We start from the raw sequence: 20,570 nt of genomic DNA on the forward strand, positions 1-20,570 counted from the left end.
CCCCCCCCCCCTTTCGTAGCCCTTTCCCCTTCCTACTACCTGTAGGACATTTTTATACTTAATGAAGTATGTTATTTCTTCTTTGCACCAAGAGTGACAGGAACAAATCTCATGCAAAGCTCCTCTCCCTCCCCTCTTTCCCTCTAAAATGATACTTCTTGCATTTCTTCTCCATAGAGTCTTATGCTTAACTGGTTGTTATTCCCTCCTTGCACCAGAACCAATGAGGGAAAAGCTCATATGATTCCCATCTCCCTCCCTTTTTTCCTCTGCTATACTATTTTTATGCCTCTTTGTGTGGCATAATTTACCCTTTTCCACTTCATTCATTCCTTTTCTTCCATTGTAGTCCCTTTGTAGCCCTTAATAAGATTTTTTTAAATTGTCATTTTGTGTATTTTATACTCATACCCTCTACTTGTCTATAACCAGTTTGCTCTTACCAAATAGCAGGGTGTGTGTGTGTGTTTTCCTTGTTTACCTTTCTACGTCACTGTTGCATCTTGTACTTGAAGGTTGAATTTTCCATTGAGTTCTGTCTTTTTTATCAGGAAGGTCTGGAGCTCTGTTATATCATTGAATGACCATCTCTTTGCCTGGAAGAATATGCTCAGTCTCACTGGGTATGTGATCCTTAGTTGTAACCCAAGCTCTTTTGCCTTCCGGACACTACCTCCGATCTTTCAGTGTAGAGGTTGCCAAATCCTTTGCGATCCTCACTGTGGACCCTTGATTTTTGAATTGTTTCTTTCTGGCCGCTTGAGGTATTTTCTCTTTTATCTGGTAGTTCTGGAGTTTGGCCACACCATTTCAAGGACTTTTCAGTTTGGGATCTCTTTCAGCAGGTGTCCAGCAGATTCTCTCAATTTCTATTTTACCCTCAGGTTCTAGTATCTCAGGGTAGTTTTCCTTAATGAGCTCTTGAAGAATGTTGTCCAGGCTCATTTTTTCATCATGATTTTCTGGTAGGCCTATGATTCTCAGATTATCTCTCCTGGATCTGTTTCCAGGTCAGTTATTTTTTCTTTGAGGTATTTTACCTCTTTTTCTAATTTTTCATTCTTGTTGGTTTGTTTGACTAATTCTTGGTTCCTCATAGAGTTATTTGTTTCAATTTGGTTGATTCTAGTTTTTAGCAAATCATTTTTCTTGGTTAATTTTTGGAGCTCTTTTTCCATATCATATACTTTTCTTTTTAGAGAGATGTTTTCTTCATTATAATGTTTTCCTAATTCTGCTATTTTGGTTTTGAGAGAATTATTCTTCTATCTCTCTCATTCGGTTTTCAAAGTTTCTTTTGATCTCATCTAGGAGAGCTTTCTGTGCTTGGGACCCATTCCCTGTTGATGTTTCAGCTGTGGGTGTGGAGTCCACATTGTCTCCCTCTGAGGATAGTAGGACTCCAGAGTCTTTGCCTTTGTAGTCTACTTTCTACCCATTTTGAGGCAGGGCCCTACCCATGCCCTTCCTCTAGGGATCCCAAGCCTTTACTGTAGAGGGTTTTGCCCTGGGCAATAGTTATGTTTTTTTTGGGGGGGAGGTTTGGAGCAGGTGAGGTTCACTCTGTCATCCAGGTCTTTGGAGGTCCTGATAGGGGCTTTTTTTTTTTTTTTAATTTCTGGGCTATGAAGTGGTAGCCCCAGGAGTATTTGCTGTCCAGGAGAGCGGCCCCTGTATTTGCTTCTTACCTGACTCTTTCAAGTCCCAGCCCTTTGGTGATAGGCCTGGTAGTGGCCCTTGTGGTTGATGGGGCGACTTGCCCTCCGAGTTGATCAGGCCTCTTCCGGGCCTGCCTCTGCCAGCTGCGCCTTCTGGGCCTGCCTCTTAAAAAGGGTTTTATACAAATAAAACATATGTAGCCAAGATTAGAAGGAAAGCAGAAAACTGAGAAAAATTTTATAGACAGTATCTCAGATAAAGGTCTCATATCTTAAATAAATAAAGAACTTCATCAAATCTGTAAGAATATGAACCATTCCCCAGTTGATAAATGGTCAAAGGATATGAACATATAGCTTTCCAATTAAGAAATAAAAACCAATTCACATCATATAAAAATACTCTAATTATTATAAATTAGAGTAATGCAAATTGACAACCTTGAGATATCATTTTACACTTACCAGATTAGCTAAAATGACAGAAGGACAAAGTGACAAATATTGGAGAGGATGTGGAAAAATTGGGATACTGATTCATTGTCTGTGGAATTGTAAAATGATTCAACCATTTTGGAGAGTAATCTGGAATTATGTACAAAGAGTTATAAAACTGTGTATATCCTTTGACCCAGCAATACCGCTACTTGATCTGTTTCCCAAGATGATTAAGGGAAAAAGGAAATGAAGCTCTCTGTTCTAAAATATTTATAGCAGCTCTCTTTGTGGTGGCAAAGAACTGGATATTGTTGGGATGCCCATCAATAGAGGAATGGCATTAAACAAGTTGCGGTGGTTTTAGAAAAACATGGAAAGACATGCACAAAATAATGAAGAGTGAAATGAGTGGACCCAAAAGAACATTGTATACAGTAACTGCAATTTTTTTTTTAAAGAATGACTTCAAATGAATAAGTTATTTTGTTTATTATAAATACTCAAATTAACTATAAAGGACATATGAAGGAAGAGACTATCTGAATCCAGAAAAAGAACTGATAAATAGAAGTGTGTATATATGTGTATTTATATGTGTATGTATACATACTGACATGCACGTGTGTTATATATATGTATATACCCACACATATATTTGCGTTTAATAGTAAGCCATCTCTAGGGTAGGGGGAAGAGGAAAGAAAATGAAAAAGAAAAGAAAGAAATTTATACGATAATTTTACAACTTCATGTACAATCATATTATTTATGTTATGGAAATGATGGCTTTATTCCATAAATTAAAAATAAAATTTAAAAAATTATCTATTATTTGAAATTGCAAGCCCAGAGAAAAGGCAAAAAAAAAATCAAGTCACAGAATTTAGGAGTTAGAAGGGACCTCAGAGACCATCTATTCCAATCTGTAACAGAAATAGAATCCTCTGTACAATATATCCAAAAGTCCTTATCTAGCCTTTGCTTGAAAACCTCTTTTGAGAGGTCACCCATGACCTCCAAAGCAACCAATTCCACTTTAGGATAGCTCTAGTTACTAGGAATATTTTTCCTTATATCAAGTTTAAATTTCCTTCTTAGCAACTTCTTCCTTATTTCTTCTAGTTCTGTCTCTTGAGGCCAAACAGCATGATTCTAATCTCTCTTCTGTGGGACTGCCCTTCAAATACTTTGAAAATAGAAAACCTGTTCCACCTAAGTCTTCTTTCCTTTAGCTTATAAATACCCAATTTATTCCAACTACCCTCATATGGCATGAACATGAGGCTCTTCACCTCTGTGGTTATAGTTAGGTTAAAAAAAATTGAATTAAGAAGTACAAAGTAGGTGAGGTATGGCTAGGCAGCAGTTTATGTAAGACATATTTAGGAAGTTTTCAGGTACCACAAGTCCTGTGAATCAAAATTGTAGTATGAGAGCTCAAAGGCTAGTGTAGTCTTGGGCTACATCAAGAGAGAAATATTGTCCAGGCCTAGGGATCTAGTTATACTCTGTCCTGATCAACCATATCTGGAATACTATATTCAGTTCTGGGTGCTGTATTTTAAGGGTGTTGATGAACTGAAGAGCAACTGAAATTGCAAAGATCATGCCATATGAGAATTGTTAACCTGAAGAAGAGAAAACTCAGGAGAGGACATGATAATTATCTTTATTTGTCAACCTGAAATAAAAAAAGACTACCAAAGTAGCAACAACAAGGGTCTTTAATCAAGGCAAAGGAGTTGCAATTCAGGACACCAGCAGCACCAAAGTACCGGAGTGCCTGGGAGGGATAGAAGGGGTAAGGTTTAAATATACTTCAAAGGAGAGGCAATCTCATGGAAGGCACAGCCTAGAGAAGCTATTACCTAAGCTGTTTTACAAGATAATCAAAAGTCTGTAGAGAAGACTGGGGAGGCTCAGGTAGGGGTGACATCTTGTGAGAACAGAGGACTCCAGGTTCAGGAATGGGAAGTTTCTAGAGAAACCACAAGACTGGTTCCAACTGGTTCAAACCTGCTTCACCATGGGGTCAGGGTTAAGATCAGGTAGCCTGGCTGCATTCAACACAGAGAGAGTACTGAGCTGAAGTTGCAGAGGCAGTTTTAGGTTTGATGTATAGGGAAAAAGACTTCCTAAAAATTAACCAAAACAATCCAAAAATGAATTGTCTGGAAGTGATGGGCTTCTTCTGACAGGAAGTCTTCAAGCAGAGATTAAATGACTTTTTGGGGGCATTGCAGATGAGATTCTTATTCACTTATGGGATGTACTTCATGGCCTTTGAGTTTCTTTCCAACTCTAACACTCTGTGATTCAATTAAAATTCCTATTTTGTGATCTTTTTAGCCCACTCCATTATTACCTGTCAGTCAGAAAACCAATAAACATTTATTAAGCACCTATTATGTTTTAGGCACTCTGTTAAGCACTGAAGATACAAATGAAGCTGAAAGATGATTCCTGCCCTCTCAGAGCTCTCATCTAGCAGAGGAGAAACAGACAAACAAATATGTACAAACATCTTAGATACAGGATAAATAAGAAATAATCTTTAAGAGAGAGAAGGCACTAGCATTAAGAAGGATTGGAGAAGGATTTTGGTTGGGACTTCAAGGAAGTCAGGGAAATCATTAGGCAGAGATGAGGAGGGAGAGCATTCCATGAATGGAGAACAGCCAGAGAAAGTGCCCAGAGCTGAGAGATGGAGTGTCTTGTTCATGGAGCAATGAAGGTGGTCAGTGTCACTGAACTGGACTGAAGTATATTGCAGGGTGTAAGATATAAGAAGACTGGAAAGGCAGGAGGAGGATAGGCAAAGAAAGACTTTGATTGTCAAACAGGATTTTGTCTTTGATCCCAGAGATGATAGGGAACCACTGGAGTTTATTGAGCAGGGGAGGTGACATGGTAGGAACTGTGCTTTAAGAAAATCACTTTGGCAGCTAAATGGAGGATGACCTGGAGTGGGAAGAGACCTAAGGCAGGCACATCTACAAGCAGAGTATTGACCTTTCTCCTGACCTTGGAGACAGATTGTGTTGGTGTAGGGTGGTGATAAGTAAAGTATTGTTGGATCTCTTGAATTTGAGCTAGTTCATGGAGGTTAAGTTCTTGATGAGCTAAGGAGATAGATCTAGACCACTAAGATTTTTTCTTTAAAGAATATAAAATTTTCCAACCAGGTCCTGCTAGAATGAAATAAAAGTAAGCAGTGTTGTAGGAAAGGGAATGAGGATGAGTGATGTGGGAGAAAACTTTGCTAACCCTCATTATCCTCCAAATCAGAGTTTGTGGGTAATGCATTGTTCTTTTTGTTTTTGCTTTTTTTTGGGGGGGGAGGAGGTAAGGAAATTGGGGTTAAGTGGCTTGCCCAAGTCACACTGCTAGTTTTTTTTTTCTTTTTTTTGGTGTGTGTTAAATGTCTGAGGCTGCATTTGAACTCAGGTCCTCCTGACTCTAGGGCCTGTGCTCTATTCACTATGCCACCTTGCTGTCCCTAATGCATTGAGCATGATTATAGATTAGATGGAGAAGGAAAGGGGTTATTACTGGACAATGAGTCTGGCTAAGGGGGTAGATGGAGAGAAAGAACCTATGAGACAGAGGATTCTGGTAATTACCCCTATGTTCGTGTGAAGTTGGGGAGTAGGAAGGAATCTGAGTTTCTCATCTAGACCCTAGGGAACTTTAAGGGTCTTCGGTACTATCTTTATCATCCTATCTGATGGCCAGAATTCCTCCATTTTCAGTTGTATAACTGACTTCATGGAAAAGCAGGCAGTCCACAAGACAGGGAAGGTGAATGTTTGCTTCAATGGTGGCCTCTTCAGGTAGAGAAATTTTTGATTTTAACAGAAATTCTTACATTTTATTCCTCCAAAACAGCAGAGGAAAAGTCTACTGTGAAAAGGGTAATCTAAACCCTAATTAGGAAATATTGTGTCAACTTTATAATCTGAAATATTATAGATCTTGTTCATTCTTTTCAGTTTTCATTTGCTTTTCATCAACATTTCCTTTGCTTAACTCAGGTCAGATTTTCTGATTCCCCCTAGCAGAACCATTTCCCCTTAAGTAGCTTCCCTTTACAGACATCAGATGCCATTCACTGCCTCCCCCTTCCTTCTCATCTTCAATCATCACAAACAACCCCTCCCCCCCCCACTAAACAAGGAGCAATGGATATGGATTGAAGACATATAGTTAGAGTCAATGAGGAAAATTTTCCTTATGTACAAAAGTAGGATGGTTTGGTTCAGCAGGGAATCGGGTCCCTTCACTGGAGGTCTCCAAGAAAAGTCTGTATGACCACTTACTAGGGGTGTGGTAGAAAGGACTGTTCAGATATACGTTGGTTTATATGACTCAGATTCTGTGTTTTCTGTAAATAATGTTTTGTTTGTATCTAGTCTTGCTTCTATTGCACCTTTACAACAGGACTTTGCTTCTATTTTCAGAGGACTTTGAGGTCAGTCTCCACCGATGATAAGAAGAGGGTGTCATGTGTTCTACCTGGCACAATCCCAAGAAGGGAATCAGGGTTTAGGACAGGAATGTGTTAGAGATAACAATGATTTTAATGCTAATAAACTATTTAACTTCAAAGTGTCCCAAGAGAAGAGGAGACACCAACTTCAGCAGCATCCATAGCTGTTAAAAGCAGGATCAAGTTAGAGAATTCCTGGGTTTGGAGGAGAGGAGAGCAGAATAAAAGGCTCTCTGAAAGAGGTCCTTTCTAGGGTCCAGACTCCTAGGAAGGAGGGATCTTGGTCCCAAAAGGCACATTGCAGTAATTTCTGTCACGGCAGCAGAGGAGTTCATGCCTTTGTCTTCTCAAGGTTATATCCTGATGCAGACAGTTTGGCTTACATGACAGTTTTGAGTAATGATACAGAGCCAAACCTGAGGAATGAGGGAAAAAAGATTCAGAGAGGCTGCTTCCTCCCAATACTTCCCTAAGAATAGCATTTCACCCAGAACCCTTATCTTTGTAACCCAGAGATGAACCCTGTCTGATCATTATGGGTGACTCCATGAATGCTTACTCTTCAGTGAACCTAGGATACATAGGTTTATACCTATGTATATATATAGGTGTATACAAATACACATTTGTAATTCCCTCTATATGACCCTGCAGGACACTTCCAGTGCCTCTGGGGGATAGAGAATGGGATCAGTCTTGGGGGAAATGCATGATTATTTCTCCTCCCTTCCCCATTCCCCATTCCCCATATACCTGAATTTTCAATTATAAAGTAGTTCTCTGTGGCACAGTGCTGTCCATTCGATGCTGTGCAGATCCTCATGCCAGAGTAACAAAACCCAATGTGGAAAACTGAACATAAGTTGCACAACTTTTCTGAGCCTATCAGGTACAGAGAGTAGAGTTTTGAGACTACTTCCACAGAAGGCTGGTTTTAATTCTTCCCCTTCAAAACATACACTGTTCTGGATGCCTTGTGCCCAGAAAGAGGTTGTGGGCTTGGGGTAATAGTGAAGGGGGCCAAAGGAGAAAACACAGGACACTTTCAGCTTTTATCTGGGTTTCTATCCAAGGGGGTCTTTTTCTCCAAAGGTGAGGGAAACTTCTACAAGAGAGAAGAGCTGGGAGAGTTCACCCAGGGCTTTGTAGGTTTGAGGAGAAAGGTATAATGGCAAAGGAGTAAGAAGTGGTCATTTGAGAGCCTAGCTCAGTGCCTTTCAAAAAACAGGCACTTAAATGTTTATTGAACATGTAGTTCATTCTTTTCAGCTGTGTCTGATTCTTCATGACCCCATTTGGGGTTTTCTTGGCAAAGATACTGGAGTGGTTTGCCATTTCCTTCTCCATCTCATTTGACAGATGAGGAACTGAGGCAAATAGGGTTAAGTGATTTGCCCAGGTTCACACAGCTAGTAAATGTCTGAGGGTAGATTTGAACTCATGAGCATGAGCCTTCTTGGTTTCAGGTCTGGCACTCTATCCCACCTACCTAGCTGCCCTTGTTGAACAGTATGAATGGATAAATGGAAGAATGGGTTTCTCTGGTACCTCACAACTATTATTAAGCGACCCTTTCCCTTGAAGACATTGCAGATGAGGATGTTGGTATTACCTTGTCTAGATGTAAGTCCTCCTGTAGAAAAGGAGAAAAGAATATCTTTGGAACATCTCACTCTTTAACCCTTCCTTGCTGTCACAAGTACCAAGATTGGAGCCCTCAAATCTTTCTTTTTCTTGGGTACTTACCCTCAGCCAGACAAAGAAAGGTAAATAGGTTGAGTAGGAACAGCTTGTCCATCCTGGGTCTCAGTGACCAAAGCACTAGTACGTGGGAGGTTTTCATTTTGTATACTTCCTGTTGTAGTCATCTGAGGACCTATCTGCTGGTATGTAGCCCAAGCCAAGGATTGGGAGGAAACCAGCAGCAGTTCAAGGTTGAGGCAGGGCTAGACCCCAGTAGAATTATGAGTCAGGTGAATCAACAACCAATCATTTATTAAATGCCTACTATGTGTCATACCATCTATCATCCAGTGGAGCAATTCCTGTGGTGAAGGGGTCTGCAATCCTGCCACCACCAGCATCAACTGCTATGAATGGGCAGGTAAGCCCAAAAGCCCTTGAAAGTGTAATGTACCTCCTTCTTTTCCCCCATATCACAGCTTCTAGGCTACTCCTGTAGATATCACTTAGGGGAGCAGCCTTTCAGGAGATGTGACCTGGCTACTGCCCCTACCAGTGCTATAGCACCTACCTCCTCAGCAGACCTAGTTATTGAAGACCTAGAAAAGAAAATGTACTGGGGTACTATCCCATTAACAGCAGGAATGTCTATGCTTTAGAAGCAGGAGGGAAATATATTTGTCCTTTCAAAGATCTTTGGGACAGGTCTTGAAGGGTTCCAGATGACTCAGATCTGCTACTTCTTATCTATACAATCTCAGGCAAATTACACAGTCTCTCTCTCTCTCTCTCTCTCTCTCTCTCTCTCTCTCTCTCTCTCTTATCTGAATGAATGAAGTGTTTACTAAACCCTTGCTTTGTACAAAGCACTGAAGATACAAGGAAACAGGACAGTCCCTGCTCTCAAGGAGCTCACATTTTAATAGAGGAGACAACACATATAGAAGGTTTCACCTGCAAGGTAGACAGAAAGGTCTCATGGTCCTTAGAATACAGCAGCAAAGCAAATAATAATGCCTCTTCTTTTTAAAAATTTGTTTTATTCTTAACAAGGAATAAAACAAGCTTTTCCTTATATAGTAGAATAGAAAAAAAAGATGATTGCACACGAAACTGCAAATCTATTATGTACAACTTGCTATTCCTTTTAATATATATAATAAAGTGATCATGTAGCCTTTTTCTTTTCTCCCCTCATCCCCTCCACCCTGGAGATGACTACCATTAGACACAAATATGCATACATGTAAAGCCATCCTACACATACTTCTTTCTCTGGATGTAGAAAACATCTACCTTCATAAGTCCTTTTTTTTTTTGGTATTAATTAGTGTATTTATAATATCAAAATGACTTAGTCACCAAAAGTTGCCCTTAAAACAATATTGCTGTTACTATATACTGTTCAGATTTCCCTTGGTTCATTTAATGAGGACTTTTAATTTGTTCTTTTTCTAGTTTTTAAAATTGTATACCCAATTTATTGGTCTGCTCTTTCTCTATTTTATTAAGGTAAGCATTTAGAAATATAAATTTTCCTTTGATTACTGCTTTTGCATAGGTTTTGATATGTTGTCTCATTATCTCCATTATCTTTAATGATCCCTCTATTTTAAAAGTCCTTTGCAAATCTTAAAATGCTATATAAATGAAGACTATTATTATTAGTATCATCATTAGTAGTAAGTAGTAGTAGGTAGTATAAGGTGCTAGACTAGTTGTTAGATCTGTTTTCAAATTCCAGCTATGACCACATATAGCATGAGATGACCAGGGCTTTGATTCAAAGGCGCTCAAATTTAGAGGGGCTGATAGTACTCCTTCAGCAGACAGAAATTACTTGATTCAGTATCCAATAAGTGAGAATAATTATTTAAACTTGTCATACCACTTTTAACTTTTCCTGTACCATCTGGTTCCTCGGCTTTACTGAGGTTGCCAGAGTGACCCACTTTATTGACAGCTATATGTGTCACTGTTAATAAACTATTATCTTGCCTGTAAATAAATGCACTTTGCTTTCCTTGTTATTGACATTTTATGCCACATAGAGTTATTACATATTACACATTGTTCCTACCAAATTGGCCTATTGGTGTTCATATATCTTCCAAAGGTGGAAAAAAATTTGTTGTCTTCCTTGAAGAGGGTAGGCCAGATCACAAATCACACATCTATCCATATGCAGAACAAATTTTTTTTTTTTTCACAGTTATCATATCCTACTTAGAGGTGTCAAACATGATAATACACAAGCCACATACAGTTCACAGCACTCTTGAGTGTGGCCTAAACAAGATTAAAATATAATTGGGAAATAGTTAACAAAATAAGTCAAAGTACAATAAAATGCAGATAATATTATTACGTGACTTCCTAAATCATTATGCAGCCCACCAGTACCCTTATAAATGGTTTAGTGGCTCCTGTTTCTCTTTAAGTTTGACTCTACTGTGCTACACTATATTCTGAGGAGAATCAGGTTGGTAGAACCCAGGAGAGCAAGGACAGTATGCCAAAGAGTATAAACAATTTAGTAACTTAGGAAGATCTATGTAATTAAACCTTGGAGCTTGCTGGTAGAAGCAAAGTTTCTTCACTTGCTGTAAGATGCAGCATAGGTCCTTTAAAAAACCAAAGACACTTAAAAAAAGTTTCTAATTTCTATTTTTCAAGTAATAATTTTGATACATTCATTCTACCACATTCCCAAATGTCATTGAACAAATTAAAACAAACTATTGAATCTGAAAAACAAAGTTATCAATACATATTCACATTGTATAGGAAAACAAATTCCCACATTAGCCATGTCCAAAAAATTCAATTTTTTTACATTTTAAGTTTCTCACTTCTCTTTCAGGAGGTGAGTGGTATGTTTAATTTTCATTCTTTTGGACTCCTGGCTTATCATTGTGTTCATCAGAGTTCTAAAGTCTTTGAAAGTTGCTTATGTTATCTTCCTATAAATTATTCTAGTTCTGCTCACTCTATTGTGCATCAGCTCAAAAAGATTTTTCCAGCTTCCTCTGAAATTGTGCATTTTATTATTTTTTATGGGACAATAATATTTAATTACATTCATATATCACAATTTGTTTAGCCATTCTCCTGTGAGACACCCTCTTAGTTTCCAATTTTTGGCCAGCATAGAAAGAATTGCAATAAATATTTTTGTACAAATGCATCCTTTTGGTGGTGCAGTGAATAGAACACCGGCCCCGGAATCAGGAGGACCTGAGTTCAAATCCAGCCTCAGACACTTAACACAAAAACTAGCTGTGTGACCTTGGGCAAGTCACTTAACCCCAATTGCCCTCCAAAAAGCAAAACAACAACAACAACAACAAAAAACCCACCAAAAACCAAATGCATTCTTTTCCCTTTTATTCTTTGGGATATAGGCATTAGGCTCCTTTTTGACAGAAAGAGTGTGAAGGGGTAGGGTGGGAAAATAGTTACACGAAGTCTCTTAAGGCCAAAAACTAGATCTCCAGGCCTTCAGGACTCCCGTTGTGTTTATGACTATATCTAGTCCCATGCCGATCTTCAAGACCTGAATGAGGCAGGATTATATAAAGGAAATAACTCTGGTTTTGTAGTCAGAGGATCTGAGTTCAAATCCTAATTCCGTTACTTTATTACAGTGCTCCTCTTACTTTGTCTGCCATTTCTCATCTTTAGCTCCTACCCATCTCTGCAAGTCAGGAAAACTCAATTTTCTGAGTTCAAATCTAACCCCAGATACTAGCTGTTTGACCCTGGGCAAGTCATTTAACCCTGTTTGCCTCAGTTTCCTCATCTGTAAAATAAGCTGGAGTAGAAAATGGCAAATCACTCGAATATTTTTGCCAAGAAAACCCCAAAAGGGGTTGGACACAACTGAAATGAGTGAACAAGAAGAATAACATGGCTGCAAGGAGTGGGGGGAGTGTAGCCTGGTGGGGCAACAGGAAAGGAAGTAGTTGCAGGGTTCACTTTATTTGGAACTCAAGACCAGGGATAGGGACACTGGAGTATCCTATGCTTCTTGCTAGGGCTGGCTTTTGGGTCCACCCACTTTGTTCTGAAACAGGCCATTCAAACCAGGTGTGGGCAAATTCATCATGAGTTTGAGTTTGTGTCAGATCTAGAATTTCATGCCTAAGTTGAGGCAGAGATCCCAAGTCCAGGGTTTCTGAGTCTTCATTTGAAGAGTAGTCCTACTAGAAGAATGAGTTAAGCATGAAGTGTGCATTTCTTTTGCTTGCTCTCCAGGCAGGGGGCATGGAAAATTCTGACTGTATTTCCTTAAATTCTTGGGTTCAGATTGATTGTATTGAATGAATGGGGACTTAAACAGTCAAAGACAGTTCTAAGGCCACAGCTACTAGGTAAATGCTTTAATATGCAATGTTTTCTTCTTATTATATATTTTTAATTGTTTTTATTGTTCCAGTGGAATGTAATATATAAGCATATTCTCTGCTTCTGTGGAGAGTTGACTACATTTTGTCAAGATTACATAGTTAGGTTTCTAGAAAAATAACCTATGCAAAAAGGAGGTGAAGTTTGGTCAATAGGTAGGGGATCAGAGCTGACTTATGATTAGGTGAATTCACAAGTGCCCAAACCCTTATGAGTTGACACTGACCCGTAGAGAGAGCTGAGGGATAGGAGGTTTTGCATTTTCTGAAAACCATAGAAGGTTTGGTACTTCCTCTGTGAGGTAGATGTGTGTAATCACCAGGTGAGCCCAGGACCACCCAGCACTGATTGTTCCTGTTGACTGGATCAGTACAGTGGTTAGCAGTGCTACCTAATTACTATCTGTGGAAACCTGGGCGAGTTACTTTGTCTTCTTATGGTTCCCTTTCTTCACCTGCAAAATGAGGGTACCTCAAAGATCCCTTCCACCTCCAAATCCTATGACCCCTGCAACCCATCCTGTGACACACTCTTCCCACAGAATAGCAGAGAGGGTCCAGTTAGGAGCAGTTTGTCAGTCCTGCTCATGAGGTGGCTGGTGTTACAGAAGAACCAGAGAAGCCAGGGAGGAGTGGTAGGGAATGGAGAGTTGAGGCTGCTGGGGACAAAGCAAGAAATTTTGTAGAGTTGCCTCTGCCAGGCTGCTTGCTAACAAGTTTATAATCCTTTCCCTTCTCATCCCTTTTTGTTTTTTCCCAGACATTCTCCTAGACAGTAAGGAAGGTATGTGTCACTGAAAAACTTTGGTCTAGGGGCAAGGTGGAAGTCTTGTAAAGGGGGCATCTGGAGTTTTCATCACCCCTTCCCTAGGGCACTACTTCTTCTTTAGTACGTACTAAAGAGGCTCAGTCTTAATCATTTACTGAGATGTGGTTATTGGGAAGACAGGACACCTTGGCCAACTCCTGGTGTTATGTTGTGTTAACCTGAAAAGTGTGGCTAAAGGAGACAGCCAAACCAGCAATATACAGTTATTTCATTTTATTCCCTTAAAAATAGTGAACTTGTACAAGGAGTTAGAAGCTAAGCTCTAACTGTCTGGACAAAAGAATGAGAAAGCTTAAATACATTTTAGAGCCAGCCCAATTCAGGATCAAATTTATGATTACAAGAAAGGAATTTTCTTAGTAAGATAAGAGAGTTGATGAGATGTTGATTGATTTTACGACCTAGAAATCTATGTTTTCTTTATCATTAATATGCCATAACATAATATATACCCCACAAAATATTTAGATAAGAAAAGGTTCTATTATTCAAGATAGTGTCCTAGGTTCAGGGTCCCATCCTTGGCAGAAGAAAGAATGCTCTTAAGTTAGCCCCTCTGGGGTTTTTTACATAGGAAGAGATATTCTCTGAGTTTACTCAGAGAACAAAGAAGCTGTTGGGTCCGTTTGTAATTTATGATCTCTGTTTTCCTCCTGTAAGGAGTATGTCCCAAGATAGGGGAAAATCCCACTTTCAGCCTTATCTGGTCTCTAGAGTTGCTGATACAGGAAAAGGTATTTTTAAAGAAAGCAAGGCAGTCTGTATGATTAATTCAGACTTTGGCCAAAAATATGATATTTAATGATTATCAGTTGCCAGGTTGAGAAAGAAGTCCTAAAGACAGGAGTGTGGGGGCCAGGACTGAGAACAGGGCACCTCTATGTGAGGGGTGGTTAAGGAAGGTGATAGATTTTAGATGGCTAGAAGCCATTCTAGATCATAGCATTTCTTTTGTAGCTTTAAAATTTTTAAAAATTAATTTATTTTAAACTTAAATACACAATAAAAAAAGAAAAAGAAGCATATTATAAACTTAAATACAAAATAAGAAAAGAAAAAAAAGCATTGCCATGTGCATAGCAGAACATAAGAGATAATTCAAAATATAGAGCAATAAATTTCCATTTCAGGAAAGCCTATAAATATTGCTCATTATATTCTGAGCTATCCATCTTTTCTTTGCTTCCTTGTGAGTTTTCTTTTGTTCTCTGCTGTGCACTTTTTACTTTGTTCTCTCCCCCCCACGAAGACTACAACTATGTGTGGATATATATATATGTATATATATATATATACATACATGCACACACATACACATGGATACACACAGAAACATATACATGTATGCACACACACTTACATATCTATAATCACATTCATACATAGACATGCACATTCGGATGCCTGCCTGACTCCCCACGCTGTCTGCAGGGTGCCACCCTGCCGCTGGGGCTGAGGCTGCCTCCCAACCCAGCCAGCACTAAGGTTTGCTGTTTCCACAGCACTTGCCTGGAGTTGTTTTTGCTTCATTGGGGTATCCTCACCAGTTGTCCCAGGAGGACCATTGCTCTACCCCAATTCTTGTTTATTTTTATTGCTCTACATTTGCCTTGAGGTGCATTTTGTCTTATTGGTATAGGAAATCTGGAGAGCTTGGAATTTTCTGACCTACTCTGCTATTTTTCCAGAATCCTCTCCTCCTCTGTAGCTTTGAGGGATACAAAGGTAGATTGTCTTCTGAATCAGAGAGATTGTCAGATCCTGATCCCATGGTCAGAATTGACTCTGTGAATTAAGCATTTCTTTTGTTTAGGAGAAATGAATATCTACCTTATACTGATTTATATTTTACCTTGATTATCTTTTTACTTCCCACTTTGAGGGTTCCTTAGATCTGAGCCCAAACCTAAACATTAAATAGCTTTCTTCAGGGCAGTGTTGTGTGAAGTAAAAGGAACCAAAGAGTGAGAAAAGAATTCTAATCTTTCTCATTAGAGTCTAGGCTTCCCCTGGACTGAATTTTGGTTCAGGTACATGGTGCCCAGCCTTCATTGAGCCCAATAGCAGTTATACAGTGTAATAATAGTAAAATTTCTACACTGTTGACTGGGTGTGGTGGCACAGGTCTACAAATTCCTGCTGTGGGGGAGGCTGAGGCTAGTGGATTGCTTGAGTTTAGAAGTTCTAAGCTTTAGTAGGGCTAAAGTCAATCTAATATCTACACTAAGTCTGGCATCAATGTGATCAACCCCAGAGGTTGGGGGTCACAAGGCTACTTAAGAAGAAGCCAACCAGTTCTGATCAGAAAAATGGATCAGGTCAAAATCTCTATGTATCGAGATTGGGCCTGCAAGTGGCCACTGTACTTCCAACTTGGGTAAGGAAAAAAAAATAATGGTTGTACTATGGTCCTATGATGTCATCAATATGAATACTTCCTGTATTGATGAGGTTATAACACATAATAAGGAACATCTTTTAATAGGACTGAAGAAATAAAAATTGATCACTGAGTGGCTTTAAAACTATGCTACCTGTCTGGGATTTCTTCTCTTTTTGGCTCTGGTCATTTTTCCTTGTTTCATCTTAATTGCCACAACCACTCTCTGACAAAGTACATTGAGTATTATGAAAGAGTGCATTGGGTAGATTGGGTACATTGGGTAGAGAGGGAACGGATCTCAGAGTTCATCTAGTTCAAACCATACCTGAACAGGAATCTCTTCCATAATTTCCCTCACTAATAGTGGTCTGGCCTCAGTGGCTGGTGGGGCAAATTACAACAAAGAGTTTTGCCCAACAGGACATAGTGATTTCTGTATAAGAACATTAAATTCCTCGGGGAAAAAGACTATTTCACTTTTGTCTTTTTCCCCCCCAAGGCCTAGCACTATATATAAATATATACTATATTGCTATAAACACATAGTAAATACTTAATAATTACTTGTTGATTTATTTTCCCCACCTCTGTTCACACCTGACCTCCAGCTTCCCTTCCCTTCCCAGCCCCCTTGTGGTATTCTAAGGTCTTTACTGACTCATACCTTGTTAAAGGATGCCTTCAATCGTCTGGTGAAGCCTATGGACCTCTTCTCAGAATAAAGTTTTTTCAATGAATAAAATAAAATACATAGGAACAAAGGAAATTTTTTTTTGGAAGACAAGTATCAAAAATAAATTTTTTAAAAAGTTCACAGACCCAGGTTAAGAACTCTTGCTTTGTGTCTTAGAGGTATCACTCAAAAACTGAAAAAACTTAGGATAGAATTTTAGATATTGTTTCAGGACATGGAGGATGAATGTTTTTCATGGGGGAGGGGGACTTGCATTATGTAGGACCTTCTCTTCCTCCTTACAAGGCTGGCTCTGTTGGCTGGGATGGATGTTGTCCCTCCATTCCCAAGCACTCTCCTTTACTTCCTCCAATAGTACCTTTGTGTTAAGGTAACACCTGTAAAGTTATGTGATGCCATAGGAAGCTCAGGTTAGCTGTGTAGATGCAAAGAAGTCCAGAATCACTTCTATTTAGATGATGATAAATTTATTGTGGGAAAAAAAGTGCAGGTACAGGAACAAGGGAAATTGGAACTGTTTTTAGGAGAGTGTGGAAGGGAGAATCAGAAGCATATTGCAGGTTTTTTTTTTTATTTTTATTTTTTAAGCAATTGGGGTTAAGTAACTTGCTCAAGGTTACACGGCCAGGTGTTTCTGGGTGGGTGCTAAGCGACTGAGCCCGGGATTCGATCTCCAGGTCTTCTCAACACTGGAGCCGGTGCTCTTACTTGCTGTGCTACCTGGCCGCCCCCATATTGCAGGTTTTAAGGCAGAGGGATCAGCCCTAAAAGGAAATGAGCTAGAGAACAGAGATACAGAAGGTGAGACAAAGACAGGAGGATATTGGTAAGGAGGAGTTATCCAGGTAGAAATTTGTCCTTTTGTGATCTGGATGCCTAGTGTTGTCCAGGCCTGAGATGAAGAAACTGTTGGATTGGACAGAACCCAATGGGAAGTCAAGTGACTATAAATATAATTTGTGGGGGACCCTGAGACTTTGAAGATTACCTGTGGCATCAGGGCACAGCTGAGGGAAGAATCTGGAGAGCTAAGGCACATTGCAAAGTGGTTTGTCCTGGCAGCATTCAAATTGTACCTCATTATTATGAATGCTGAATAATGTGGGCCAGCAAAGAACCTCGCATCCTTGAACTATGTACTGGAGCCTTCCACCTGTGGATGGGGAGAGAAAAGTCACAGTGAGGTCCCCTATGCAGGCCGCCACCATGCCTCCCACGAATAGCAACAGAGTGAAAATGGTACGTTTCGCTTAGAGGCCAGTTAGATGGTCTGGTTTACGGTAGTCAGATGACTGAGTCTGACTTCCCTCATGGAGATTACTACGTGGCCTGCCAGACAGGGTTGGTAATCTTAGAAGACACGAGGGCAATTACTCAGAGGGTCCAAGAGGATATGACATTCAGACTTTTCTATCGGTGGCTACAGTGGCACGATAAAGTCTTAGAATCGGGAAGATCTGAATTCAAATTCTGTCTCCAACACTAACTTTGTGACCCTGGGAAAGTCACATAACCTTTCTCAGCCTCAGTTTTCTTTTCTGTGAAATGGGTATGGATAATAGTAGCATATACTTCACAGGTTGTTGTGGGGATCAAAGTGAGATAATATATGTACAGCACTCTGAAAACCTCTAAACATTATATAAATGCTAGTCATTATTATTATGAAGTTAGGAGGAGAGGGAAGATCAAAGGTCCCAAGACTCCTTCTGCCTTATCTTTAACCTGTCTTTATTTGTCAAGGTTCCAATCCTTTGAAGTTCAATTGTTTCCAGAAAATTAATCTAGCATCCTATAACCCAATGTCCCATCACCAGGGGTCCTATTATTCGATGTCCTGTTACTTGGTGTTCTCTTTTTCCATGTCTTGTGATGCAGTGCCTGAAGTCACTTAGTGTCCCTTTATATTTTTGTCCTGTTACTTAGTGTTCTTCAATTTATTTGGAATGCTGTGAACTCCATGGTTGAGAAAAGCCTGTGAGGACAGAAAGAGGAGCCTAGTAATTGACATTACATTTGCTGGCCCCCATTGGTACTTCTCGGGCAGCTAGGTGGCACAGGGGATAGAATGCTGAACCTGGAGTCAGGAAAAGCTGAGTTTGAATCTGGCCTCAGACACTTACTAGCTGTATGATCCTGAGCAAGTAGTTTAACCCTTTTTGCCTCAGTTTCCTTATCTGTAAAATGAGCTGGATGAGGGTATAGCAAATCACTTCAGTACCTTTGCCAAGAAAACCCCAAGTGGAATTACAAAGACTCAAACACAACTGAAAGTGATTGAACAACAACAAAATTCCTGCTTCTTAGCAGGTGCTTTCTTATTCTGATGCACTCTAAAAGCCTTCATAAGCATCTCTCCCTACCTTTCTAGTCTTCTTGTGCCTTGATCTGGCAATACTGGCCTCCTTCCTATTCCTTGAACAAGATATTCCATCTTCTGACTCTAGGCATTTTCACTGGCTACTCCCTTTCTTAGAATGCTCTCTTTGCCTCTTGGCTTCTGTGGCTCCTTTCTTGTCTCATCTAAAATTCCACTTTCTCCATGAAGCCTCTCCAGATCCAACTTAATTCTAGTGCCTTCCTTCTGTTGATTATTTAATTTATCACATAGTTGTTTGCATGTTGCATTCCACATTAGACTTTGAGCTTCTTTTTTTTTATTCCATAAATTAATCCATTTATTGTTGGACTATGGACTACAGATATTTGATAAAAGATTTTACTGGTCTTTCAATTCCTTCAGTCTTCTGATGGCAGATTTGACTGTGACTTCAGAGGTGGTATTGTAGGTCCATATACCACCAGATACTGTTTTCACACAGGATCCACAGTGCCAGATACCCACAGATGTCTTTTCATTTTGGTCTTGCCATAGAAGGAGCAAGATACTTGGTATGCTGCCTAATTTCAATTTTCTTCACCATTTTTCTGAGGGGATACACCATAAGGTGTTCCATATTTACCAACAATTCCAACCTTCTTGGTACGGTTAGCCATGTTAGTGGGGCAAGGGCTGGAGCTTGGAGAGGACAGACTTTGAGCTTCTTGAGAGTAGAGCCTATCTTTTTTTTTTTTAATTTTTTTTAAGCAATCAGGGTTAAGTAACTTGCTCAAGGTTACACAGACAGTTATTTCTAGGTGTGGTGCTAAGTATCTGAGCCCAGATTTGATCCCCAGTTCATCCTGACACTGGAGCCAGTGCTCTTACTTGCTGAGCCACCTGGCCTCCCCTAGAGCCTGTCTTTTAATTTTTTCTTTGCATTTCCAATGCTTAGCATAGTACCCACACATAGCAGGTTCTTGATAAATGTTCATTGACTGATTGACTGCTAAGTCATAGGCTTGGACAATGGTCTTTTTAGAACTCTGCCCTCATTTTACCAAGACCAAAACACCTCTCCAAACCTGTTCATCACTCCACTAGGAAACACATCCTTTCATACATGGAGCTGCTATGTGGATTTCCACTGGGTCCCAGTTTCCATGGGAGCATCATCGTAGCTGGTTCATTCCCCCTTCCTTATACCACTTACCCTCCAGAATCAAACATGGTTTTAAAAAATAAACTGCTCAGGCAAAATATGTCTCCTGGGAATTCTTAGCCCTAGGCTCAGTCCCACATACCTTCATAGACTTTCTTTGTCATGCAGTCTTCAGAGGGTGTGGGGAAGCAGATACCCTCACCTTTCATGCATTTCCCTTCTTTGTTCATAAGATCACATTTGAGACATTTCATTTGTACATCTGGGAAGTTAAGACAAGAGTGGTAAGATTCCCTACTGGGCAAGCTGTGTAGCCTGAGAACACAGATGACATATTTGGTGGGTGATGGAAAGGGGGAAAGGTTGTAGAGAAGGCAATGAAGCATTTATGGCTTAAATGGAGTTATTTTTTTATTACTTATAAAATGATATAATCATAGATTTAGAGCAAGAACAGACCATAGAGATCATTTAGGCCAATGCTCTCATTTCATAGATGAGGAAAACT

The 20,570-nt window shown here is 39.7% G+C and overlaps 1 protein-coding gene across 1 annotated transcript; it reads right to left on the reverse strand.

Annotated features, from left to right (window-relative positions):
* Nucleotides 1-17,113: 17,113 nt before the first annotated feature.
* On the reverse strand, nt 17,114-20,292 carry LOC138155316 (acrosomal protein SP-10-like). The gene is made up of 2 exons (XM_069080492.1): nt 20,205-20,292; nt 17,114-17,733 (listed from the first exon to the last, which is right to left on the reverse strand). The coding sequence occupies exons 1-2, from the start codon at nt 20,290-20,292 to the stop codon at nt 17,609-17,611; spliced, it is 213 nt and encodes a 70-aa protein (XP_068936593.1). The 3' UTR covers nt 17,114-17,608.
* Nucleotides 20,293-20,570: the final 278 nt, after the last annotated feature.

This window comes from Petaurus breviceps, unplaced genomic scaffold, assembly GCF_028583685.1.
Source record: "Petaurus breviceps papuanus isolate PSGF00001 unplaced genomic scaffold, PetGlider_PUasm1.0 91133, whole genome shotgun sequence".
NCBI classification, from domain to species: Eukaryota; Metazoa; Chordata; class Mammalia; order Diprotodontia; family Petauridae; genus Petaurus; species Petaurus breviceps.

Excerpts from the sequence above, each read along its gene's own strand:
- LOC138155316 (XM_069080492.1), bottom strand. The coding sequence starts at position 20,292 with ATGAACAAAGAAGGGAAATGCATGAAAGGTGAGGGTATCTGCTTCCCC. Across the intron at positions 17,734-20,204 it reads GACAAAGAAAGTCTATGAAG|GTGGAAGGCTCCAGTACATA; the intron begins GTATGTGGGACT and ends CCCCATCCACAG.